The following is a 26,746-nucleotide window of genomic DNA, read 5'->3' on the forward strand; positions in this document are numbered from 1 at the left end:
AGTCATTGGCAAGATAGTGGCATTTGAAATGTCACGTAAGATGGGTCAAGGCAAAGCCTCTTCATCAAGCAAAGGCAAAGCTCTCGCATGTAGCGAGAAAAAGAACATGAAGGGCAAGCAAGTTGAGACAAGCTCAAGCTCCTCAAATGAAGATGAAGAAGAAAATGAGGATGGTGATGATGATGATGATGATGAAGATTCAAGTGAAGATGATGAATCTTCCTCCTCCACCTTTGACCTTGATGAAGAATCAATCAAACTAATCAACAAGGTGGAGAAGATGATCCAAAGGCTCAATGTCAAGGGTGTGCCCATCTAAATCCAAGATCTCATTTTCACCAATCAAAAAAATAAGCAAAGAAAGAGATGATGCTATGGATGCGGCGAGTTGGGGCATTTTGTGGAAGTTTGTCCAAACAAGCCCACACCCAAGACAAAGAAGAAGGTGTGCAAGAACCAAGCCCTCACATCAATAAGGTCATGTGATGATTCTTCAAGTGAAGAAGAACACCATCACAAGAGGCGAGGCCGCAAACACTCATCATCAAGCTCTTCTCGTGTGTGCCTTATGGCACGAGGTAACAAATGCTCATCCTCTAGTGAGAGTGATAGTGATAATGAAATACCTTCTTATGATGAAATTATGCGACAAAATCTTAATTATGCTAAAGTTTGAACTAGTCAACAAAAGAAGCTCAAAAAATTAAAAGAAAAGCTAAATAGTTCACAAGAAGCATACAAAACTTTGCTTGAACAATATGAGAACTTTGCTAATCTCAATGTTGAACTATCTACTAAAATTGAGCAACTTAAGGCTAGTGCAATAACAAATGCATGCACAATCTATGATGAGCAACTTGTAAAGAAAAATGAAAGATTAAAAGAAAAGTTAGCTAGCTCACAAGATGCTTATAAAAGTTTGCTTGCTAAAATGGAAACCATGTGCAAACATTGTGATGAGCTAACTAATAAAGTTGCTAATCTTGAAGCCATTAGTACAACCCCCACCAAGGCATCTAAAAAGAAAAGCTCTATCTTTAACATACCTAAAAAGGATGCTTCTACTTCTTGTAATAACTTATGTTTAGACTCATCTTTGTGCAACCAAGTTTGTTTTGAGAAAGTTATTGTAGATACATGCACACAAGAGGTTGCAAAGGAGAATGAGCAACTCAAGTAAGAAGTAGCTCGCCTCACCAAGGACTTGACTCAAGTGAAAGGCAAGACGAAGCAAGCCCAACTTCATCAAGATAACACCGTCAAGGGAGTGAAGAAGCTTGATGAAGGACAAACTATGGTTTGCTACATGTGCCACAAGGAAGGTCACAAGTCCTATGAGTGCAAGGTAAAGAATGGGGGAGGAGCAAAGAAGAAAGAGAAGAAGCAAACAAGCAAGCTCTCCAACACCTACACTAATAAGGTGGACAAGAAGGCCTCTACACCATACTTGTTAAAGAAGAAGAAAAATAACAAGGTGGTGGCCATCAAGGTGAACAAGCAAGCCAACAGTGGGGTCAAATGCTTTTGGGTGCCAAAGGAAATCATTTCCAACATGAAGAGCACTAAGAAGGTTTGGATCCCGAAAGAGAAGTGAGAAGTCCAATGGATTTTGGGGAATTTGGAGGCTTGGCAAAGTATGGGTGCACTTCATGGGGTGCATCATGATGGACAAGATCATTGCCAAGTGGGTTAGTGAATACTGTGGACCTAAATTCCCCTTCCCATGTTAGGTAACTAGATTCAATTTGCTTCAAGTAGTATCATTTTGCATTTCCTACAAGTGGTACTTCTTACAAATTGGTATCTTTAAGCATCTTGTTACTTTTCATGCCTATGTTTGCATTTGCATGCTTATATCTTTTGTCATGCATACACTAGGTATATCTTATGGTAGGCTTGCTCGGTTTCATTCTTAACCCTTGGAGCAAACCTACATGGTTTAAAATTGTTTAGAAGCACAACACATAGCTTGTCTTTTGATTGTTCATCTAATATGTGCCAAAGTCCAAATTGTAGATAACTTCTCCCGAATATCATCTTCGAAAATGATTCTCACATTCATGAGATGTCATCTTTCAAGTGGTATTATTGATTCTAAAATCAATGTGCATGACTTCTACAAGTATCCCACACTTGTGTGCACAAATTTAGGGGGAGGTTACTCTACAAGTTGGATGCTTTGAGACTAACACCTTTTTAAGCTTATCATGTGTGTAATAGTCTCATTGCAAGGAAAATGGAGTCCCGAAGTTAAGCATCATACTTCAAATATCCACCACCTATTGCAAGTGGTAGAAATCAAATTGGTTTCCACATGTGGTATTTCTAAACCGATATCATCAAATTGATTTCATTTTGATATTTATGTGCTTTCTCCATGCATTATATAGATTAAATTCCCTTGAGCAATAATTTGTCAAATATGCATATGCCTTGCTTTCTACCATAAGTATGTATATATTTAGGGGGAGCTTAATCTCTATAATATGAGAGTCAAATTTTGTGACCTATTCCACTCTACACAAAGGATCACAAAATTTGACCCTCCCTTGTGCTACTAATGTCTTCCTTTTTGGTGTTTTGATTCCAAAGGGGGAGAATTTAGAGGACCAAAAGCAAGCATTAATTTGTAAGGTCATAAGCTAGATCATAATAATTTACAAGTGATAATGGTCTACAAGTGGTAATGGTCCAAGAAAGGGAGGATAGTGGATTATGGATTAGTCTATGTAATGAGGAGAATTTATAGGAAGCAAGGCTTAAATCCATAATGCCACATAGGGACATTTTGCAAGGGCAAGATAAGTTTTTATGTAGTATCTTTTAGTCTTACAAGTAGTATCTTTTAGCATCATGTACCTTGCCCCTTGCATTGCATCCAAGCAAGTAGATAGATTTTAAATTGCAAATTTTTATTATTCGCTTGTTTTGGTCGTGTTGTCATCAATCACCGAAAAGGGGGAGATTGTAAGAAAAATGGACCCTTGGCCCATTTACTTTGGATTTTGGTGTTTGATGATCAACACAACCAAATTGGACTAATGAAGTTGCAAGTGATTGTTTTGTAGTTCAATAGGATGCAAGACGTGACTTGGACGAAGGCGACGTGATGATCCGATGATCAACACCATAAGCAAAACCCTAGAAACACAAGAGAAGACCCAAGATATCAAGCAAAGTCCAAGCATGAAGATAGGAACCAAGCCGTACGCAAGATTATGAAGAAATGAGCTCACAAAGGTGACTGGACGCTGGTGGAAAGTGACCGAACGCTCCGATCAAGAGGCTCAACAAATAGGAGTCAGTAGCAGTGATCGGACGCTGGCGGCATATCCACCGGATGCAGGACAACAGAGTCCGATCGAGTACAGAGAGGTTCTAGAGCGACAAAATTGTGACCAAACGCGTCTGGTGGCATGTGACCGGACGCTGGCAGCGTTTGATCAGTTGATCGCGGCTCTAATGGTCGGGACGATCAGACGTGTCCGGTCAGGACATGATCAACGTCCGGTCAGTAGTAGAAAAGCGGGATTGTATCCCCCAATGGCTACTTTCTCAGTGGGGCTTATAAATACAACTCCAACCGGCCAAATGAGTGGAGTGGAGCTAAGGAAACATACCAAGGGTGTTGATATACCATTTTAGTGATCGCCACTTGCATAGTGCTTAGTGTTTTATTAGGTGATTAGCGTAGGTGCTTTGCGAAGTGCTTAGGTTGATTAGACCACCGCTTATGCGCTTACTCTAGGTTTAGGCCTAGTGTTTAGTGAGGTTTGCATACCTCTTACCACTCAGTGCTTGTGCGCACCATTGTTGTACATCGAAGGGGCTTATAGTCTTGCGAGATCACACCAACCGCATTTGTGGTGTGGCCGTCACCATGTACCGGAGGGAACAAGGCCTACGGTGTTTCGGCCAGAAACTTGATAGTGAAGACGGCGGGGAGCATCCAGGAGAGGCTTGCCAGAAGGCACGTCGGAGACCCACTTGCACGTGGGGAAGGCCCGAGACTATCCACAGAGTTATCTGACCAGGAGCTTGGCCCTTGCGAGGGGCTCCAATGAGGACTAGAGGGAAGCTTGCGCGCTTCTCGATACCTCGATAAAAATACTAAAGTCATCGATGGGAGTTTGCATATCTCTACCTTGCTCTTTATCTTCTGCATTTACATTGATTGTATTACTCCTTTTGCGGTAGAGATAGCAACACACTAGCAAAACCATAGTTGCACATTTAGATAGTTTATCTTTTGCATAGGTTTTGCTAAGGTTAGAAAAAGGGGTCATAGTTTAGAGTTAGAATTTTAAGTTGCCTAATTCACCCCTCCCTTCTTAGGCATCATGGTCCCCTTCAATGGAGAAGATCAAGACATGACTTGGCTTGATGGACCGGTTGTAAGCATAAAGGGCAAGTCGGAGGCTTTGGAGCGATAGACTACGTGGCGGTGAAGCTTGAGTAAGACTTGGCGCTGATGGACGAAGGCAATAGTGAAAAGCTAGTGAAGTCAAGATCAATGAACCAATATGATCACGTGATGATATGAAGTGGATCATATCATTGTTGATCATGTTGATGCTGTGCTGCATCGACATTAGAGGAGATGGAATAGAATCCGCAAGGCAAAGGTATAACCTACAACATTTCGCTTCACCGGTCATAGGTGTGTAGAGAAGTTGATGACCGGGTTTATGATAGATGGCCGTAGTATCAAGAGGGGCAAACTTGTTTGCATATTGGTCATCTAGTGCCACTTGAGTGATCTAACTTTGCATCGTCGCTAGGATCGAGTGGCGTGGCAAGTTGAGTGGTTAACTCCTTGAAAAATATTTGTGAAAAGCTAACATACGTGCGCAAGGTGTTATACACTTGGTGGTGTTGGCACATTTGCAAAGGAAAAGAAGTTGGTGAAGAAAATGAGTTGAATGTGCTGGTCACGGGGTGACCGGACGTGTCCGACATGAGGACCAGACGCGTCCGGTATTCCCAACCTGACCGGCAATGTCCTATATCGATATCGGACGCGTCCGGTATTCTAGCCAAGCACGGGTAGAGTTGCCAAAGTGACCGGACTCTGACTCGTAGTAGTGATAGGACACAGAGCAATCACTGTTTAGTGTTAGGTTGTGGTGACGTGGGGCATGGGTGTTGGTCCACAAAGGACCGGATGTAGGGGCGTGTCCGGTTGGCCACACCGGATATGTCCGGTTGGAGTTGAGTAGCTCTAGGAGCTCTCTAGACATGATCGAACGCTACCCGTCCTACGTCCAGTCGGTCACACCGAACATGTCTGGTCAGAGTTGAGCAGCTCTGGGAGCTCTCTAGACTCGATCGGACGCTGCCCATCCTACGTCCGGTCGGCACACCAGACGTGTCTGATCGCCATTGGGTGACAATGGCTATTTCGTTTGAATGGGACATGTGGTGGTCAAGCAGTGATCGGATGCAGCAACTAGACGCGTCCGATCGCCACACCGAACACGTCTGGTGCACACGACCTGCGTGTCCGGTCGTCCTGAGTTTTGCCCAGTGAAGGGGTAACGGCTTGTTTAGCCCGTAGGGCTATAAATAGAAGGTGGCCACAACCATGGCTGGGGCTAAGCACCTTGGGGGACTTTGTGTCCATGCTTGAGAGTGTTTAGGAGCTCTCCATCTCACATATGCTTTATAGTAATCATCCTATTATGTGAGAGAGCGATTCTAGTGCGATTGCATCATAATGTTGCATCAAGTTGCACTAGGTGGTCATCTTGCAAGCCGGTGGTGCTTGTTACTCTTGGATGTTGCCACCTCCTAGATGGCTTGGTGTTGGTCTCCGTCGAAGCCCACAAGAAGCTTGTGCAGTGCTCCGGAGAAGAGCTTTGTGAGGGGCCTTGTGCTCGCCCCGTGGGAGCCACAAAGAGCAACTCTAGTTGAGCATGTCATTGAGCCACCCTCACTTTCGAGGTAGGTTCTTGCGGTGCCTGACGTGCGGCTTGGCGAGTGATGTCAATTAGCCACCGAACCACCAAGTGAGCGGTCAACACAATGGAGACGTAGCGTGTTGGCAAGCACATGAACCTTGGGAGAAAATTCACCATGTCAACATTGTTCTTCCTATTGGTTTGCAATCCCCTTACACAAGCTTGTAATTACATTCACATACATTATGCTTGTGTAGTTGCTCTTGTAATTAGTTAGCTTGTGTAGCTCACTAGTTACCTTCTTGCTTGTGTAGCTCCCTTGCATGGCTAATTTGGTTTGTGTAACCTTATTAGCCACATTGCTTAGTTTGTGTGGCTAAGTCTTTGCACTCTCTAATTTGGCATTGGTTGCCTTGTTATTGAGCATTGCTAGTGAGCTTAGGAGCTTTGTGCTTTTGCTTACTATAATTGTGTAGGAGCTCATCGGTGTGCAAAATACTAGTGGCATAGATTTGTGTGACCTTGCTCCTAGGATTGGATAGGTGAGCTCTAGCTAGCCCAGCACCTTTATTGCCTAAATAGGATCTTAATAAGGTGTTTGTGAACTTCGATAGAGGGGTGTAGTATTGGCTAGACCGATTGTTATAATTCCGCACTTGTTTCGGTTAGCCGGCGTGATTAAATTTAGAAAGGACTATTCACCCCCCTCTAGTCCGCCATCTCGACCCTACACATGGCACGTACGTGATACGATCGGCGTATCGCACGTTGTATGTTGATCAAAATCTACAGATGATTGATGGTACTATGTCATCTTCTGAGGAGAAAGTATGGCAGTAGATTTGGGGTTTATGTGTGCTGCCAAAGGTGAGAATTTTTTGGTGGTGTGTAGTGAATGGTTTCCTACCGACCAAAGGAGAGCTACATCAGAGACATATTGAACGAATCCTAAACTGTGATGTCTGTGGGGCACAAGAGGAGTCGATTAAACATGTTTTGATGGACTTGACGGTTGCTAAGAGCTTTTGGGTTGAAATGAGGAAGCTGACTACAGTTAAGCTTCCAAACTTGCATCCACTGACCTAGGTGCATGACTTAGTGGATCTAGGGCAGTGCTCTCTAAGGGATGCAGCTGGTATTCTATGTGGCATGTGGTCATTATGGATGGCAAGAAATAAACGGTGACATGGTGAACCTCCTTGCCCAGTTCATATAGCAGTGTGATGGGTGAAGGATATGACTTTTGACTTGTGGTAGATGAGTCACCCTCCAAAAGTCCCAAGAACATCTCCACGGGATCAACAGCAATGGCACAAGCCAGATCCTGGGTGGATAAAATGCAATGTTGATGCATCATTTTATGAGGGTGATAGCATAGGTGCGACGGGAGTAATCCTCTGTGATCATGATGGGTGAGCCTATGGAGCAGTGGCCAAATTGTATGAACAATCGCTGAACGACTTGACCACTGAAGTGTGGCAGAACCACCCGAAATACACACTTACGGAGGTGCTCGTCTCCCACTAGACACTAAGCACCCCGAAAATAGGCTACAACGAGCGGTATCCATCGGGCACACCCTAAGGGAGAACCCAAAAGATCCACATTTTTTTCCCAAGGATCCAATAATGAGAATGAGTTACAATACATGTCCATTTTATACATCAAAAGTTCTTAAAAAGTACATTATTACATTACCAAATGTTAAAGCGCGGAATGATAAACATCAGAATTTAAATAATCATCTAGCGATAGAAACGAGGATTCCATCTGAGCCTACCAGAAGAATCCTCCACACAAAGGTACTTCTCATGCATCACCTGCAACAGGGGTAAATAAACCCTGAGTACACAATGTACTCACAAGACTTATCCGACTAGTGGGAATAATTTCTCGAATCCAAGGAATATGATAAGCTTTATGGTTTGCTGGTTTCTTTTGGGAAGAAAGCAATACTAATAGTGAGTCCTTACTTATGTTATTATTATTAACTGCATTAAGTTATTAGCTATCATGTCTATATAAGCACATGTTCTACTTTCAAGCAAGAGTTGAGCAATCAGTTCCATTTCTTCTCCTTTCAACTTTCAGTTCTTACTACGATGCTAAACCGCAGACAAGCCATACCGGAATGCTGGCGATTCACGAATCAATGCCCCTAGCTGGGTGCCCTGAAGACACATGCCCCGCTTGTACCCTAGGCACAAGCAGGACCAACCCATCACTCTCCTATCCTGGGTGTCCAGGTCCCCGTCCAAACTTGGACTCCAAGCCCCCACTCCTGAGTCCTGGACTTAGTGCAGTGCAAGGACCTCCACCATCTCCGCCTCCAATCAGTTGGTTCGGAAAGAGCTGAATCCACGCCAAGAGAGCAATAAGTCTTCCCTACACCCATACCCAAGTATGTGCTCAGGACAATAGATCTGTGACTTGCCTAGAGTCATATGCAACGACCGGTCCTTAATCGACACAAACAGGGAAAAAGTGTAACCGAGTTATGCCCTGTTGGTTGCATGACACAACCCCTTACACCCACCAATACCCAAACCATATCCCTACCCGATCATCATTTACCTTTACAACATTTTACCATGAGTGATCATATTTATCACCTACTTGTGAGTAACGGCAGGTTACTCACGCTACCGATATCCTGAGCATAGCGGCTACTCGCCCTGTACTAGTAGGACTCATAGGTAGATATATTTATGTATGTAGTTTTCATAAAATGCCTGTAACGTAAATAATACTGATTTACGCTATATATGATAAAGCAAGGATAATGGCCACTCTATTTATCATCCTACTCTAGGGCTACAAAATTTATAGCAAGTACATAATAATCTAGTGAGGCTACTGTAAAACTTTCATAGCCATAGCTAACACTAATTTACCACAAGAATTCCTATAAATATTAATCTACATAATACTAAGCTCTTTAGTTTAAATTTATGACCCTACCATTGTCATAGCTAACTGTAATCTAACTACACTAACAAGTAGATAGTATTTTTGTGAACCTAACAAAATTGGTTTCACTATTTTTGGACAACTACATAATTTACTACAAATTACCAAAGTTCAGCTTGAAAACTAAATTGAATAAGCATTAACCATTTCACTGAAAAGATGAAACTGATTTCTATTTCGCGGCCCACGCGAGCGACCCGGCCCAACCCCCGATTCCCGCGCGTGCACTCGCGCAGCGCACCGGCGCGACCCAGCCCACGCGTGCTAGCAGCCCACGGGGGGAAAGCCCGCGCGCGCCACATCATGCAAAAGAGCCCTTGGATTCCCATCAAATGGCAACGCAGTCCATTCCACTATTCCCTTCTCTCACTGACTCTAGCATTTAATCCCCTGGTTTGCTTCAAATTTACAACACGATGTCCTTGGCCGAACTTAATAGAGACCGTGACTCTCCCGGCCTAACGCCGGTGAGCACGATTCATACCACCATGACACTCCTCCACCCAAGCGCAACCAATAGAGGTGCTAAACAGCCGGGTTGGCGACGCACAGAGGCATGGCCACGCACCACGACGATGTTTGGCCACGGTGGCGCCGATGCCAGAGAATAAACCTTGCCTAATGCCTTCACCGCTACTCCTTAACCATCTACGGATTGCGTTAAACAATGTAGAAGTCCTAATTGAGCCGCTACTACACTCAAGTGCGTCAGCCACGAAAACGGCATCTACCCATGTCCGCCAGGGACGGCCACGCGCGCCGGTGAACCTTGGCCCTAATTGAGTCAACTGGCTACCCTAGGAGTAAGAGGGCCTCACCAGGCACGTGACGGACAGATTGGGCGAAGGCACGAGGCTCGGCAAGATGGTCGACCACAAAAACGGGGCAACTCTGTTTCCCCACGAGTACGGCGATGGCGTCTCCGGTGACCTGCTGCTCTGCGCGGCGAAACTGCTACACGGGCGAGGCAAACAAGTCAAACACGACGCAAGGCACATCTCAATTTAAACAATAGGACACAGCGCCACGCCCTGGGCGAGCGCCCACTCCGGTGACCATGGCAGACCACCGCGAGGGGAACGCCCCGCCTCACCTCACTGTAGACCGAAAGAATGCCGGGATGACTTCACTCGAAAGCTAACTACCCGAGCCCATAGTGTGCACAGTAAATTAGAAAACAGTGGAGTGTGAGGCCAATTGCAGGAGCGACGCCTACGGACTTATGGCGGCCGACGATGGCAAAAATTCAAATTGGCGCCCCTCCCTTGTACCACCGCCACAGTGACCGGTTAGGCACGATGCCGTCCTTCCACTCGACCACCAAACGTGCTCGGTACAAAGAAATGGGGCCAGCACATCGATTTGGCTTTGGCGTGGCTCGGCCGGCCGGTGACCTTCCAGGCGACGTGACTGGCACCTTTGGTGTGGCCTCCAGCACAAGCGTGAGGACGAGGCAAGTAGGACGAGCCCACACGCGCACACAACCGATGTCAACAGAAGCAGTAGTGGGACGGCAGCGCTGGACGATGCGCAGTGCAAGCGACACGACGTGACATGACGGCGAGCAGCAGCCACGGGCAGACGCGCTGGAGGAGGGGCAGAGCAGCTAGATATGGCCGAGCCCAGCGCGCGCGCATGCCGTGTGCCAACACACTGCAACAGGAGACCCTGGCCGACGCGACAGTGCTCGCTAGTGGCTAGCAGCGATGCCAGCCGAGCAGAGGCGGTGACCGCGACCAGCGCTGGATTCGTTTAAACTGTGACATGCACGCTTTTTAAAGCTGTTGAAAAATCCTACCCGATGGTCCAAATGTCAAACCAATTTTTCTATACTCAAGAGGGTACGTAGGGCTATCGACCTAAGCCCCGACATCTCGCCACTTATTAAGCCGATCGCTCTACAAAAATTGTCGAACATGGCTTCGTCGACCCATTTACAGACTTACGTGGAATGGCTAAACCTCGAACAGTTTCGCTTCGAATTCTAATTCCGACCTACTTGATATACTAGCTAGCGAACCTCGTCCTCGACCGCACATATTTCATCGTCGCCTACGAAGTTCGGCTACCAACTTTACTACGTTCCGCCGATGCGTTCCGTAGCATTTTCGTCCGATAAAAATCCATTTTGAATCCTAAGTGATAATACGCGACACGAAATATACATTCATTTCATGTTTCAATTGAACGTTGCAATTCCCGAATATTGATTTATACTCTATAACACACACATTTACTCTCAAGTATGATGCTCATGCACTGTTTTAACAAGAACTGTACAATGTAACACCGATGGTGTTACATGAAGCACTGGCATGCCGTGATGATATGCAGGCTGTGTGAGATCATGGTGTGAGCTGACTGCTACTAGAAACGGACTGCCAGGTCTTGGTGAATTTATGGGAGAACCGCAAAATGTAAAGATCGGAGGTGCACCTGTTCTTCTCCAGATGGAGGACCTTAGCCAAAGCTTTGAAGCTTTCAGTTTCTGTTTTGTTAGTAGAATTTGTAATAGATTAGCTCATGAGTGTGCTATATTGGTGTCATGAAAACCCGGTGGAAGTGTGGCCTATAATTGCACTAGGTTTGCAAGCCACCGCTGATGTTGATTGTATCCCTGCTCATGGTTAATATAAGCTCCGGTTGATTAAAAAAAAGACTACAACAATTTAGAATATGGACTGGCTAACGACTGATGGAATGCGACGGCCAGTACCTAGCGCACGGCCACATCCCCCACAGCTTGTGAGCGAGCTAATTAACATCACATCGGCAGCTTGGGATCGAATTAAGCTTCAAAAAATTTTCACGCAAGCTGATATTGATGTGATTCTTAATATCTCTCTGTGTCATCGGAGCCAACCGGATTTCTGGGCTTGGGCATCATGACAAGACGGGAATTTTCACAATGAGATCCACATATAGGATGCTTATTATGTGGCGTGCTTTGTCAGAGAATGCAGCAAGATCTGATAGAAGAGAGGAAGAGAAGGAGTGGTCGTCCTTGTGGCAGGTCATGGTGCCTTCAAAGGTACGAATTTTTATTTGGCGGCTTGCAAAGTACTCATTGCCATCTACAGATGTTCTTCACTGCAAAAATATGGCTGATCATGGCCAATGTGCTTTATGTGGTGCCACTGATTCTTGGAAACATTCATTGCTTGAATGTAATGTGGCGAGATGTGTATGGGTGCTAGAGAGCGAGAAAATCGTCGAACACCTCAGCGAGATGCAGGAGAACTCGAGAGGTTGGTTGGCGAACCTGTTCAAAACAATGTCCCATGATGATCTTATTCGGGTGTTGGTAACTATGTGGGCAATTTGGTATGCAAGAAGTAAGGCGATCCATGAATAATTTTCCAGAGCCCGCTATTGACACATAGCTTTGTAAACAAATATGTTGCTGAATTGAAAGCGTTGAAGCCGACTCAAGAAGCAAAGGCAAAAGTTCAGACTCGACGTCCTAAGTGGCTGCCGCCGCCAACTGGATGCATGAAGGTGAATGTCGATGCAACTATTTCAAAGAACTTGAGGAGGGCATTAGTAGCAGTCCTAGCCCAAGACCAAGATGGCAGTTTTCTGGGAGCATCGGGAGTGGTCCTTGAAGGAATCACAAAACCGGAAATAGCCGAGGTAATCGTCTGCAGAGAAGGTCTAGCTCTGGCGTCTGACCTCATGTTGACCTCATTCCGGTTGGCATCTGACTGTGCTAATACTATTAGAAGCATGGCAGGAATAGGCTTGGGTCCTTATGGCCAAGTTGTGAAGGAGATCAAGGAACGGGCTCGTGATTTTGTTTTTGTTGATTTCATTCATGAGAATAGAAATTCCAATGTTGATGCTCATGCTCTAGCTAGGAGCTTGATTTCTTTTGATACTGGCTGGCATGTCTGGCTGTTAGATCCGCCTTCGAGCATTTGTAACTCTTATGACCAACTCCATGAATAATGAGTGTGGTTTCCCTAAAAAAATCAACTCCATTATTGAACTTCCCTAAAAAAAGGAATAAAAAACTCCATCATCGAACAGCTACACTCTATAATTGTTGGAGCAGATGGACCTATTTGGTATATAGCTTAGCTGCAGCTCTAGAAATAAGAGGTTCTTATGAGAAAGGCATAACATACCCTTGGATGATGGTTATTGTGTGTTTTGATGTATATCAAACATATGTGTGAATGCATTCTTTTATAGGCACATAGTTTTTGCTAGCACTTTGTTTGCTACGTACTTAGATATTATGTCTAGATGCGTAGTAAAAGTTATGTATTTAGAAAAGCTAGAATAACTTATAATTTAGAAATGAGGGAGTATATTATAAATAATTTAGTCACTATGGGGGCTGATGAGGCAGCAAACTGCAACGTCGAAGAAGGCAACCTAGGCAAGGACAAGGTCTTGGGGGAATTGCGGTCGCAGATGTCACTCTGCGACTAGGCCACTACAAGGATGTGGTGGCCCTGGCGGAGAAGCTCCCGAACCGTGGTCTCCAAGGCTCACAATGTGCGGAAGGCTACACCATCGGCGCAAGCACGGGTGGTGAAGCCGCAGAGGAGGCGAGGAGCGGGCCCGATCGTGGCATCGAGTGGTTTCATATTATTACTAAGGATTTCTATCCGGTTCACAACACCGTGAGGTTTAGCTAATCCAGTAGTCACTTAGGTTATAGAGCCTAGATCGAGCGTGCGAACTAACGGTAAAAAAATAAGTGCCAAATTGTCTCATCTCTATGATAAAAGCAACATATTTTGGGCGCGTTTGGTTTCTTGGACTGTTACTGTGCTACCTTACCGAGCGAGATTTTCTGAGTGAGTCTGCCGTTTGTTTTTCTTGCTTGCTTGTCTCGGGGTTTGTGCTAGCAAGATTTCCCTTGTTTTTGTGGGAGAGGCAAAACGGCTCACCGGCCTGGGTGAGCTTCTCGTTTTCTACACTGGCAGGGCGAGGTGAGGTCAGGTGTGTTGGCTCTAAGAACCAAACACGTCCTTTATCGTCGTGCCAATTCCGCTTCTCTAGGTTATCCTTTGTCAAAATAACCTGTCTACCCGAAAGATCTCAACTTTTAAAGGGACCTTAAGTTTTCACAAGTGCTTGTTAATAACATTAGGGACATCCAAAAATTGATTACAATTAAATAATGAAATTTCACCGAGAATAGATCATTTGGGTGTAAATCCCAGTAAATACATCTTGTTCTTGGGTTAATTGGAGATAAGCAACACGCGGAAGCATAAAATAGCTACATGTCTCGAAACATGAAAAGAAGGTGTGGACCATATAACACGTCATCACTATCAAATGCTCACTCGGATTAAACCGAACAGTAAATATATTCCAACATTTCACAATTTTCCCTGCATCTTGCATTTTGCATGTAATCCAAACATTAAAAGAAGGTGGATCATATATAACTTCGACATTTTGCTGATTCTACACTCCTGCCTATCGCTGTCTGGTCGCGTGCGTGTACGTGATAAGATAATGCCAAGCTAAGCACGCACGTCGTAAACTGTTTCTCTGATGCCCTCGCAAAAAAAAAAGTTTCTCTGATGCGCTGCACTACTTGCTTGCTAATAAAATAGTACAGCACAGTACAGCAATAATGAGATAAGAGCCCGTTGAGCTGTGGCTCCATGGCTAAAAGTACTTTTAGCTGTTGGCCGTAAAAATACGGTTTATAAGTCAAGTGAACTGGACGATTATTATTATCATGATCCTGATTGCCAGCGGCAGCGATTCAATTATGCTCACAAAAGTCTTCGAGATGAGGAGCAAGCGTATGTGATCATGCATCCAGAGGTCCATGTGAGCCGCCAGCTAGCCACTTGGATCTGCCACTGGCGTCTTGCGTGCAGGCAGCTTCCTCATGTGATGAATCCTGATCGATCCGGTGGCATTCCGATCCCGTGGCTAGGGATATCGTCGTCTCTCCAGGATTTGCTCTAGAGAACGGGAACCTTAGGCTGCGGCTGCGGATCACTGCAGTTCTCGTGATCGATTTGCCGTCTGACGTGTTCCGGGCGTTCTTGAGCTTATCTGCCAACCAAGAGGATACGTACGTTTTTGTATGGTCAGATCCGTCTAGCGTTTTTCCATCTTTTTGACAAAACGGACGCTCTGACAAGCAGGAATGCAGGATCCAGGTCGGGGCAGAGAGAACGTACGGTCGTGCGATGAGATGCGAGGGTGGACCAGCAGTTTTGACCTGGCGCCCTTGGTCTCGGAGGTGGGAGAAGAGAAAGAACCCAATGTTCAAAAAAAAAAGAGAGAACCTGAGCAACTCTGCCAAGTCAACCAGGCAATACTTCCTGATGCCGATGCGTGCATGTCGAGTCTGCTGGCGCGGTGGGTGGCCAATTTGGCCATGCACGGAGATGCATCACAGCATCAGCATCAATGCATGCTACTACTCCCCTGCAGCCGGCCGGCCGGCCCAACTGCCCAAGTGCCGTGCGTACGCTCAGCTCACTCGCTGCGTCGAGATCGGAACCATGCAACTTCACAGCGACAAGCCGACAGCGTTTCACTTCACGGCGGCAACAACAAGGAACCATGAGTCAGAAAGCAAGCATCCAAGTGCAGATGGCGTCAGTTGTGACGCTGCCGAACGGAAGCCCATGCCAGGACAGTGGAAAAGCGGAGGTGATGCAGACGGTCCTGTCTCCAGCCTCCAGCACGCGCGCGCCTGACGTGGATGTGGATCGGTGGATCCAAGCAAAGCGACGGCCTTAGCAAAGTGAGCTACTAGTCGTGTCGGGAATGGCCGTGCACGCGAGGGGTTATGGTAGATGGTAGTACAGTACTTGTGTTATGCCAGCACATCGCGGCCGGCGTCGCGCGGCGGAATTACCGGCCGTGTCTTTCTCGCCGGCGTCGCTCTCCGTTTCCCGTGCGTCCTCCGGTCCTCCCGCGGCGGGCCACGCTGGCTAGAGCCCACCCGCCCGCATTATCGTCCAGATAGGACGACACCTCGCTCCCGCCACGCCGTGGGACCCAGATTCACGCACACCTCCCTGTCCTCAGAGAAAATGGGAATTTTGCCCTCACACGGAGTAGGCTAGAATGTCGTTAAGTTGGTGGGCTTCGTCAGAATGCCCTTATGAAAGATGTGTTTCACGCTATTTTATCATTTCGTGTATTTTTCAACTTTGTAAATTTCTGACCCCATCTTTTTTACCAGATGTGACCATTTTACCCCTGTCTCCTTCTACGTTATCCTCTCGATCGGTCACGGCAATTCCCCACGATCACGGCAATTTCCCCTTTCTCTCCCGTTCTCTCTCCGTCTGGACCGGTGTTCGGGCGGGAGCCCGAAGCCGGCCGCCGCCGCCCGGCCGCGCCAGTCCGCCGTCGACCGTCCGCGCCACTGCCGCGTCATCGCCTCGACCGTTCGCGCCAGGCCACCGCCGCGTCCGCGCCACGCCGCAGTCGCCGCCCCGATGTTTTCGCGCCAGGCCATCACCGCGTCCACGCTAGGCTGGGAACTGGACTAGAAGCCCGATGAAGGTAACCTCGGCAGACCATAGCAGCCACACAACCAGCATATTACATAACCAAATTAGTTCAGTATAGATAAGCTAAAGTGTTCAACACAAAGTCACAAAACATTGACATTCAATAGTCCCACATGTCCGCCTAGTTAAACAGACCCAAAAACAGAGTAACCAAACTGGTCGTCCCTGTCCTAGTAGGACGTGGACAACTAGCTTTCTGGTCGAGCTAATCGAGTCGGTCCTCCTAATCGAACACCAGGGACCGACCAGGATGACTAATCGTGATTAATCGGACGACCTGAAAACATTGATATTTTCAGTAGCTTTTTTAGTTTTCTTGTTACCATTCTCCCCATACTTGGTTGTATTTGTCCTAGGCTTCCTTTTCCGACAAGTTAGAATAATTTAGGCACTTGTAGCTTGTTTGTCCCATTTAGTAGATGTAAGTTACAGAAACTAAAGAAATCGGTACATTTTCTTTGTCCCATTTCGACAACACTCGTAACTTGTTTCTCCATGACCTAATTCTCCACACCCCTTGCATATTCTTTTCCCTCTTACCAATTGCCTTTTAGGTTTAGCAGCTTGCATAGCCTCCTCTTCAGCAGCTTTATCAGCCTCATTGGCAGCCTCCTTGGCAGCCTTTTTCCCTTGGCCACCACTTCCTCCTTCAAGACATCCTTTTATCCGCAGCTTCCTATATCTCCCAGCACCCTTTTTGTCCAATGGTGCCCCAACTATAAATGGAAGTGGCACATGTGGCCACTGAGTTTTATCTGGGAGTGGCTCTATTAATCTCTTATAGGCATTCTTAAAATTTTCCACTGAATAGTATTCATGGATAAATTCATCAAGATCCACATCCACAATTTGTTGGGCTATAATCAAAGCCAAAGCATGCTGACATGGCTTACCAGTGCGCTGCCACTCAAGGCATGTGTACTCACAGAGATAAGTCTTCACTACATGCTTGTTATGGATGCTATTAATTTCCCATATCTCTGCAGCAATACTATCAGAGGCGATAACTCCTCTGGTTCTCATTTTCAACTGACGTATGACTGTAGGTAAAATTCTCCCATTAAGCTTTTGTCCAATTTGCCTTCTCTTCCTCCACAATACCATTAGCATCTCCCTAATTTTATCAGCAAGCTCAACTACAGGAAGGTCCTTCCAGTCCTTGATCCAATTATTAAAACATTCAGCAAGGTTGTTGGTTATATAATCACACTTTATTTTAGGGTTAAATGCACTTCTCATCCACAACAATTTATGATAATTGTCAAGCCATTCCATCACTTGATCGCTAGCCTCTCTAACAAATTTGAAGAAATATTGGAATACTTCAACTCTATATGCTCGAGCTGCAGGATACATCTTCGAAAAAACATCGCCCCCGAACTTCTTATTGAAATTCTGTATAAGATGCCTAAAAGACTCTCTCTGTTCAGCATGAGGAAACACATTTTAACAGCTTTCTCTAGACCTTTGCATGCATCAGTGCAAATAGCAAGAACAGGTAGGTCTCCTATGGCCTTATGCAACTGAGTCATAAACCATTCCTAATTTTCTGTTGTATCGCCATCTATGAAGCCAAATGCAACAGGGTACATCCAATTGTGTCCATCTAGAGCAGTGGCTGCTGCTAAGTGTCCACACCATCTACCATTCAACGCAATGGAGTCGATACTAAGGTAAGGCCTGCATCCTTCTAGAAAACCCTCAATACAAGGACTCAAAGCACAAAAGAACCTGTGAAAGTGTACCTTGCCATCAACCATCTTGATGTCAATCTCAATGACACTGTTTGATGAGTGCTTCAGAACCTCTGCCCTCTAATTGTAGAGCATTTGGAAGCTTTCCTCCCAGCTGCCAAACAACTCTTTTATTGCAATATGTCTCCCCTTACAAACGATGTCATAGTGAATTTCACAATTGTGGTCATCTTGCAGCTGCTTCTTCAGTTCTTTTTTGCCCATATTTGGGTCCTTCCTGAGGAGCTTGATACCCCTTGAAGCAACCCAGGCAGCAGTGGGTGTAGTAGTAAGTCTCCTCACACTGGATGAACAATTATGTTGAGCAATTAGAGCTGTAACCTGCATTATTACAGAAATTAGAACATTGCCATAACTCAAAAAAAGAAGTCATATTAATATATAAAAAAATTATATATACCATAACAGTTTTTGAATGACATTGTTTTCGACCATTAATATGCCAAGGGCAATCTGGTGCCATGCACTTCCCAATAAACCTCTATGTGTCTGTTTTCACAGTGTGTAGTGCAAACTCTTTATTAATGGCAAACTGCCTCACAACCAATCTAAACTCAACCATGTTGGGGTACACGGTGTCAATAGCCATGCATGGTTTGTTAGGGTCATACATCATCACCCTCTCCTCCGGTATTGCATCAACAGGGATAGCTGCACCTCTTGTGTCAACATCAGGGACTGTACTACCATTATTTGCGGTAGCCTGATCATCATTTGAAGTAGAATCAGCAGCACCCTGGCCATGATCATCCTCGGTTCTCAGGCCTAGCAAACGATACAGCTCATCCTCATCAAAAATTTCTAACCTTCCTTCCCCTTCATCATCTTGCCTTTCCTCAATCCGTAATTCATCCCAATTAACGACATGTCCCTGTGGCTGTTCTAGAATGCCACCATCTATAGGCACTAAACTAAGCTCAGGCTCCGCATAGAGCCTAAAAACACCCATTACAGAGTTAGAACACTACACGCATGCCATACAACTAGTCGTAGTAAGATATATTTGTACAACAAAGAGTAAATACTGACGCATACCCGGTAACTACACCACACCGATTGCAATCCATAGCACAAGCACGTAAGAGAATCAATGTTTCTTACTCCTGTAAAACCCTAAGTTAACACTATACCCATTGAATCCACAAATCAATCGTGAATATGGGCGCCTTGAAGCCTCACCTTAGTTCCGGGGGGAGAATATTGCCGTGGCTGAGGCTTCGGAGGTGGGCGCGCGTCCTGGACTATGGGAGCCTTCGCCTAGGGATGACCCGGCCTGACCGCTGGCCAATGGCGCGAGCAGACAGCTATAGGGTTGGTCTGGGGCGATGCGCAGGGAGCGACGGGATGTAGGGAGGGTAGCGCGCCTGGTGACGCGCGGCCTGTCGACGGTGGCCTAGCGCGGATGGGCGGCGATGGCCGGCGGCGGTCTCCCGCCCGAACACCGGTCGAGACAGAGAGAGAATGGGAGAGAAAGAAGAAATTGTCGTGACCGTGAGAAGCAGAGCAAGAGGATAAGGTAGAAGGAGACAGGGGTAAAACGGCCACGTCTGGTAAAAAAGATGGGGTCAGAAATTTACAAAGTTGAAAAAACACAAAATGATAAAATAGCGTGAAACACACCTTTCATAAGGGCATTCTGAAGAAGCCCACAAATTTAATGATATTCTAGCGAAGCCCACTCCCTGTAAGGGCAAAATTCCCATTTAAGGACATGCTCCTCCTCCACACGCATCGCGGCGCGTAGTCCACGGACGCCGTGCCTCCACACCCCTGTCGGGACGCTATAATTAGGCATGCCTGCCTGCACCTGCTGGACTCGCCAGAAACTGCAGCCACACCAAGCCGTTAGCCGTCTTCTCCCTCGTCTCCTTGGGATATTTAACTTTTTACCATTATAACGGATGGCACCTCTTGAGATAGCATTTTTAGAATTGACACTACGGTTTTACCAGCAGAGAGAGAAATTTGATACGAAATTACCATTTTTGCTCGCGTGGCACGCCAACACATCACTCTAGCGTGGATCCGAGTCAGCAGCCTCATACGAAATGATGCCCTTGCCGCTGGCGTGTTTATACTCACAAACTGTCGGACCCCACTTGTCAGCCATCTCTCCTAGCCTCTCCTCCCACTGATGGGTGGACCCGGCCGTCAGGGTGATCCCCTACCTCCAGCCACCGATCCCTTAGGCAGAGCGGGCGACAACGACGGGGGTGGGGTGGAGCCGGCGGGAGGGGCCGACGCCGATGACGGCGGCGGCGGCGTCATGCTCGGAGCCGGCGCGCCGCCGCCGGTGCCGTTGTTGCGGGCGGTGAGGACCATGACAACGAGCTTCTCGTCGGTGGGATGGCGCTGCGGGCACGGTTCGACGTCGAGAAGCAGTGCAGCATGGGCGGTGTATCCTTGCTAGGACAATGGAGGAAGCGGGGAGGCAAATGGTGGTGTCTGTGTGGAAATCCGGAGCTCGAACCGAAGCTCGGCAATGGCGGTGGTTGCGATGATTGGCGGCGCTGGAGAAGAAGAGAGGACAGAGGGAGGGGCGGGACGTCTGAGGCGTGGAGAGGGGCCCGAGGGACAGCGAAGAGGGGGAGGAACGAGCAGTGGGCACCCTTGGCAGTGGGAAGCTCGATCGTATGCCGCCTATGGCTGCTTGACTCGGTGCGCACGGTGGAGGGATCGCGGCTGCGGTGGTGTGGTGGATGCGACGGAGGGGCCGGGTCCGTGCGGGATGCTGAGGACACGGGAGGGGTGCGGATGGGGCGGGTCGCGTGGTCGCCCGGCCATGGCCAGCGAAGGGGATCAGTGGCTGGAGGTAGGGGATGACCCTGACAGGTGGGGTCCACCCCGTCAACAAGAGGAGAGGTGGGGAGAGATGGCTGACAGGTGGAGTCCGACTGTCTCTGAGTATAAACATGCCAGGGGCAGGGGCGTCATTTCGCATGAGACTGCTGACTCGGATCCGCGCTGGAGTGATTTGTTGGCGTGCCACGTGAGCAAAAATGGTAATTTCGTATCAATTTTCTCTCTGCTGGTAAAACCGTATTCCATAGGCTGTAAGCACGCATGCCCCTCCTATCTATGAAAGAGAACATGAATTCCCTACACCAACATATCTAGCGAGGGCTCCTTCTAATCTACGAAAAAAGGGCACTACGAAAGCTAACGAGTCAAACCTGCATCAAAATAACGAGTGAGTAACCGGCACTATTTCGACCATACTCTCTTGTTCTTACGTCCTAGCCATTAAGCACTACATATTATAGCAGTCAACTTACTATTTATACTCCTTACATTCCATGAGCTTTTCTTTCCTACGAATAAGAGAAGGGTAGAAGAAGCTAAAAATACTACTCCCTCCATTCCAAATTATAAGTCATTCCAAGAATCTTGGAGAATCAAAGCATATCAAGTTTGACCAAGTTTATATAATAAGATAATAACATTTATGATACCAACTAAGTACTAATAGATTCTTTGTTAATTATATTTTTATAGTATATCTATTTGATGTCATAAATCTTTGTAATTTTTTTTATAATTTTGGTTAAACTTGAGAAGCTTTGACTCTCCAAGATTCTTGGAATGACTTATAATTTGGGATGGAGGGAGTATGTCAGAAGGTGCCATCCGTTCAAATGCTAAAAAGTTAAATATCCACATCTCCTCTTGTCCCACGCGGGTGGTCCGCGGTCGGGTGAGTGAGTGAGTAAGCAGCTTTGCTTCTCCATCCATCTCCCCATTCTTCCCTCCCTTCCCCCCGGCCCGGCGGCGGTACGAGACCTGACCCCGCAGCGCTAGCTCGTCGGAACGGCAGGTGTCGGCGCGCGACCTGAGAGCACAGCACCGGGGTCAGGCAGAAAAGATGGCTGGAGCAGCGGTGGCGGCGGTCGACGTGCCGGCGGCGGCGGCCAACGGAGGGGCATGCTGCTACGTCGCCATGGGGCCCGGGTACGCCACGCCGCTGGAGGCCATGGAGAAGGGGCCCAGGGAGAAGCTCGTCTACGTCACCTGCGTCTACAACGGTTTGTGATTTCTGCTTCTATCATGCGTATAGGACTGTAGCCAGGGGGATACACATGGGACATACGCGTACACCTTGGAGGATTAGTTAGGAGTATTCGCAAAGTTTATTTAGTATACAGGACAGGTGGGTGTTGTTACTAGCATGGAAAGGGACCCTTTTATTTATGTAAGGGTAATTTAGCTGACAAGAATTGTTCTAGCTTAGATCCCCGATTCTTTTGGAATTCGATTAAATAGGGTTTTCTTCATGTCCTTTGCAAATGATACTACCTGTTTTCATAGTTTAAGACCGCTTTGGTCTGTCAAAAAAATAGGACTATACTTGGGTTCAGTTAGTTTGCAAACTTAGCGGTTAGCGCGTATGAACACTACCTGCTCCAAAACGTTTTCTGTTTATGACAGGGGTTCACATGGTTTCTCCTTTGGGGACGCTTACAGATCACACAAAGTCACAAACCATGTGAACACTGCACAGATGAGATGTTTGCCTTGTTGGGAATTTTGTGTTCATGTGGTTACATATGATTTATGCAGGTACTGGAATTAACAAGCCGGATTACCTTGCGACGGTGGATTTGGATCCCAACTCTCCTACATACTCCCAGGTGATCCACAGGCTCCCGGTCACCCACACCGGCGATGAGCTGCATCACTCTGGCTGGAACTCCTGCAGCTCCTGCCACGGCGATCCATCAGCCAAGCGCCGCTTCCTGATCCTGCCTTCGTTGCTGTGAGTATTATCAAATAAATGGAGATGGTCAGATGAATGAATCAATTGGCTGACTCGACTGCTGACCCCGACTGAGAATCTGTGGTGTGGTTTCGATGGTTATTTGCAGGTCAGGTCGTGTGTATGTCGTTGACACAGCGACAGACCCGAGGGCGCCATCCTTGCATAAGGTGGTTGAGTCTGAGGACATTGCTGAGAAGACTGGGCTTGGGTTTCCTCACACGTCTCATTGCCTTGCATCTGGCGACATTATGATTTCTTGCCTTGGGGACAAGGAGGGGAATGCAGCTGGCAATGGCTTCCTGCTGTTGGATTCAGAGTTTAATGTCAAAGGGCGGTAAGTACTTCTCACAGTTTAGGCCCATTGATATTGATGTGTAGCATGTAACTATGGCCAATTACAGAGCATATAGCCTATTATCGTAGTACTACATCATGCTGTTATACAGTTTGCCACATTTACAGTAACATAAGATTAAGAACACACGATGACTTGTATAATGGGTGTAGTTCAAGTAATGTGCTCTGAAATAGCTGCAGATGTATGGCAAATTGCTTGACATGTGAAAACCAGACAGATTCATTATGCTGATCTCTGTGTCTTGATTAATTATTAAGTCTTTGCACTTTGCTACATGCAGTTGGGAAAAGCCAGGTCATAGTCCATTGTTTGGATATGACTTCTGGTACCAGCCTCGCCACAAGACGATGATCAGTTCATCATGGGGAGCCCCTGCAGCGTTCAGGACAGGTTTCAATCTTCAGCATGTCCAGGATGGCCTGTACGGAAGGCACCTGCATGTGTACGACTGGCCTGGTGGTGAGCTCAAGCAGACACTTGATCTAGGTGACACTGGACTTCTTCCCCTTGAGGTAATAAATTATTGAAAATGTAGAAAACTGCTGCCAGAATAATTTTGCATTTGTCTATATTTGTTACTTTTGTGCTGTCTTTATTTCTCTGTAAATGCTACCAGAGTAGTATGGTGCTTCCAGAGCCTGTTGTAACACTTCTCTGTTTGTTTGTTTCACCTGCAGGTGAGGTTTTTACATGATCCATCAAAGGACACTGGCTATGTTGGCTGTGCTTTGACAAGCAACATGGTGAGATTTTTCAAGACCACGGATGGATCGTGGAGCCATGAGGTTTGTTCATGCTACATGATAAGTTCTTTCCCACCTAATGAGCTTGATTTTCCAACTTGCTTATATTCCTATGACTGCGCTTGTAGGTTGCTATCTCTGTGAAAACATTGAAGGTCCGCAACTGGATTCTGCCGGAAATGCCGGGATTGATAACTGATTTCGTTATCTCTCTTGACGACCGTTATCTCTACTTGGTAAATTGGCTTCATGGCGATATCAGGCAGTACAACATTGAGGATCCTGCAAAGCCTTTCTTGGCTGGACAAGTATGGGTTGGTGGTCTTCTTCAAAAGGGCAGTGATGTCGTCTATGTTACTGACGATGGTCAAGAAGAACAGTATAATGTGCCTCAAGTCAAGGTAATCTCCCCTCTTGAAACCTTCTGAAACGAGAAGATTTTTATAATTATTACAGTCCGGGTTTCAGTGGTGGTTATGGGTGGTTCACTGTGGAGTTACCAAATACCAAACTACACCACATCCATTTCTACAAACTTTTGCATTGTCACGCTAGAATACTGGCACACTTGGAATCCTAATTAACCATAACACTTCCAGAAATAGGCAAATAGCCAAGATGGAAATACAATGGAATTTTGATTACTCTGATTCACCATATGTTTCTTTATAATCAGGGTCATCGACTTAGAGGTGGACCACAGATGATTCAGTTGAGCTTGGATGGCAAGAGGATATACGTGACCAACTCACTTTTCAGCCGTTGGGATGAGCAGTTCTTTGGTGATGATCTTGTCAAGAAGGGCTCCCACATGTTGCAGATCGATGTCGACACCGAGAAAGGAGGGCTGGCTATCAACCCCAACTTCTTTGTAGATTTTGGCACCGAGCCTGATGGTCCTGCCCTGGCCCATGAGATGAGATATCCTGGTGGGGACTGCACCTCTGATATATGGATCTGAGGTCAAGGATTTGGCATAACAGGCTGATGGAGATCCCCGCTGTTGTATGCACTGTAATTAACATGGTATCCGTGCAGTGTTTAATCTTGTATCGTGACTGTTGCCAGTGGAATAAGGCATGGTTTCATGAGAACTTTAGATTAATAAAAAAAATATCGATTCTAAATTTTCTGATTGTCGTCGGCTCTGCCGTCTTTGCTATATTGTGAGATTTCTGGTACAGCAGGCGCTCTCGTTCTATCAGGAGTGGGTTGCAGCACCAGGACTGAAAGTATTTTTTATCACTATGCACGATTTGGCGATGATAGGACAAGCTCCTCAACCTCCTGTGCGCTAACACTAACGCAAATGCATCGTAACACGGGGCCAGATAAAAGGTCATATTCTGCAGCTGATTAAGTCCGATGTATAACTCTAAACGCAGAGCATTTCATATTGACCATCTCAAGGTTTAGTGTTGAGGTGCGGGGAGGTCACTTGGAGTTGTTCAGTTAATCTCCGGTATAAAATTTATCTCAATCTCTTCTAATACCCACCCCCACCAAACCTAAGAGAATCCGCAATACTAATCCTTGCTAAACGAGGCAAATTTTTAACTCTTTATAATCCACTTAAACACCGTTCAAAGTTGATCATAATGGAAGAAAACAACGAAGGCACGCCCAAGAGGGAAGTTTGCCTCTTATCAACAAAGGTTCAAGGCCCAAATAAGGCATTTACAAAGCGAGGCACAAAGAACGAAAATCAATACAGTGCAAAACCAACGAACGAAAATTAAATATTCCGTTCTGGTTGGGGTGCGCCAGGTTCGGGCAGTAGTGCAACGCCCGAGCGACACGCGAGGACCCCAGTAGCAAGCTACTGTGGTGGGCCCTCCCCCACAAAAAATAAATTTAATATCGAAGTGGGCGCATGGCCCACATATCAGATATTAAACTGATAAGAACAGATACTACACTTGATCTTAGCCAAAAGGCCGAGAAAGGTATGAGTTGCTCGGCTGCCCAGGGGTCTCCTCTTATAGCGTTCCTCTGGCTTCGCTCGTCCAAAGCTTCCGAGGTGGGACTAACAGAGTTGCGCTCGGCGCAAGCACGGCGTGCGTTCTTTAGTACCAGGCGTCGGTGCTGCCCAGACAGCGGTGGAAATGGGCTCGCTAAGGCCCATCAATAGCTAGCCCACCAAAGAAGAGAATCCCTTGGGTGTGGAATTCGCTCCGTCTCCCTCCGTCCTACCTACCACTTGGCTTCGTCAGAGTTTGAAGCGGCCATGCTGAGCCATGCGGCCTCCGCGTCCCGCCGACGCTCCTCTCCCGCCTCCGCGCGTGCAGGTCCGCCTCCCACGCGCTCCAGTGCCACGCCCTCCTCCTCACCTCGGGCCACCTCGCCGCCTCCCCGCTGCGCCTCCTCGCCCTCGCGTCCGTCCCCGGCGCCGCCGCGCTTGCGGACGCCGTCTTCGCACGCCTCCCGGAGCCCGCAACTTAATTGCATTCGCCGGTCAATAGACATGGAATCCAGTCCTCTTGCATCATCGACTCTGAATGAACTCTGCGTCATGTCACGCTGCAACTTTTGATCAGCTTAACTCTGAAACCAACATTTGAACATAGCACCTGACTTCATCAATAGCTACACCACCAACTTCAGTTAGGACTACAGGCTTGCAGCCAAGCACAGAAGCTAGACTGCTAGAGCTACGTGCATCAAGAACAACTCTGAACTCTGTGTGGATCTTTTGTTCATTAGAGCAACGCTACTAGTTGTTCTTACAACTGCATGCTGATTGCTGATAGGAAT

The 26,746-nt window shown here is 46.7% G+C and overlaps 1 protein-coding gene, 1 non-coding gene and 1 pseudogene across 2 annotated transcripts; 1 reads left to right on the forward strand and 2 right to left on the reverse strand.

Annotated features, from left to right (window-relative positions):
- Positions 1-16,645: 16,645 nt before the first annotated feature.
- LOC136461270 (uncharacterized) lies at positions 16,646-19,202 on the reverse strand (annotated as a pseudogene).
- A 2,599-nt stretch (positions 19,203-21,801) lies between these two features.
- LOC136459691 (selenium-binding protein 1-like) lies at positions 21,802-25,119 on the forward strand. Its single transcript, XM_066459534.1, has 7 exons — positions 21,802-22,157; positions 22,693-22,888; positions 22,998-23,225; positions 23,530-23,761; positions 23,927-24,034; positions 24,121-24,393; positions 24,669-25,119. Exons 1-7 carry the CDS (start codon positions 21,998-22,000, stop codon positions 24,951-24,953), a joined length of 1,482 nt encoding a protein of 493 aa, XP_066315631.1. The 5' UTR covers positions 21,802-21,997; the 3' UTR covers positions 24,954-25,119.
- Positions 25,120-25,745: 626 nt separating this feature from the next.
- Positions 25,746-25,942, reverse strand: LOC136462147 (U2 spliceosomal RNA). The gene has a single exon (XR_010760665.1). It is a non-coding gene; the product is annotated as a U2 spliceosomal RNA (small nuclear RNA).
- Positions 25,943-26,746: the final 804 nt, after the last annotated feature.

The sequence above is a fragment of the Miscanthus floridulus genome, chromosome 6, assembly GCF_019320115.1.
Source record: "Miscanthus floridulus cultivar M001 chromosome 6, ASM1932011v1, whole genome shotgun sequence".
NCBI lineage: Eukaryota > Viridiplantae > Streptophyta > Magnoliopsida > Poales > Poaceae > Miscanthus > Miscanthus floridulus.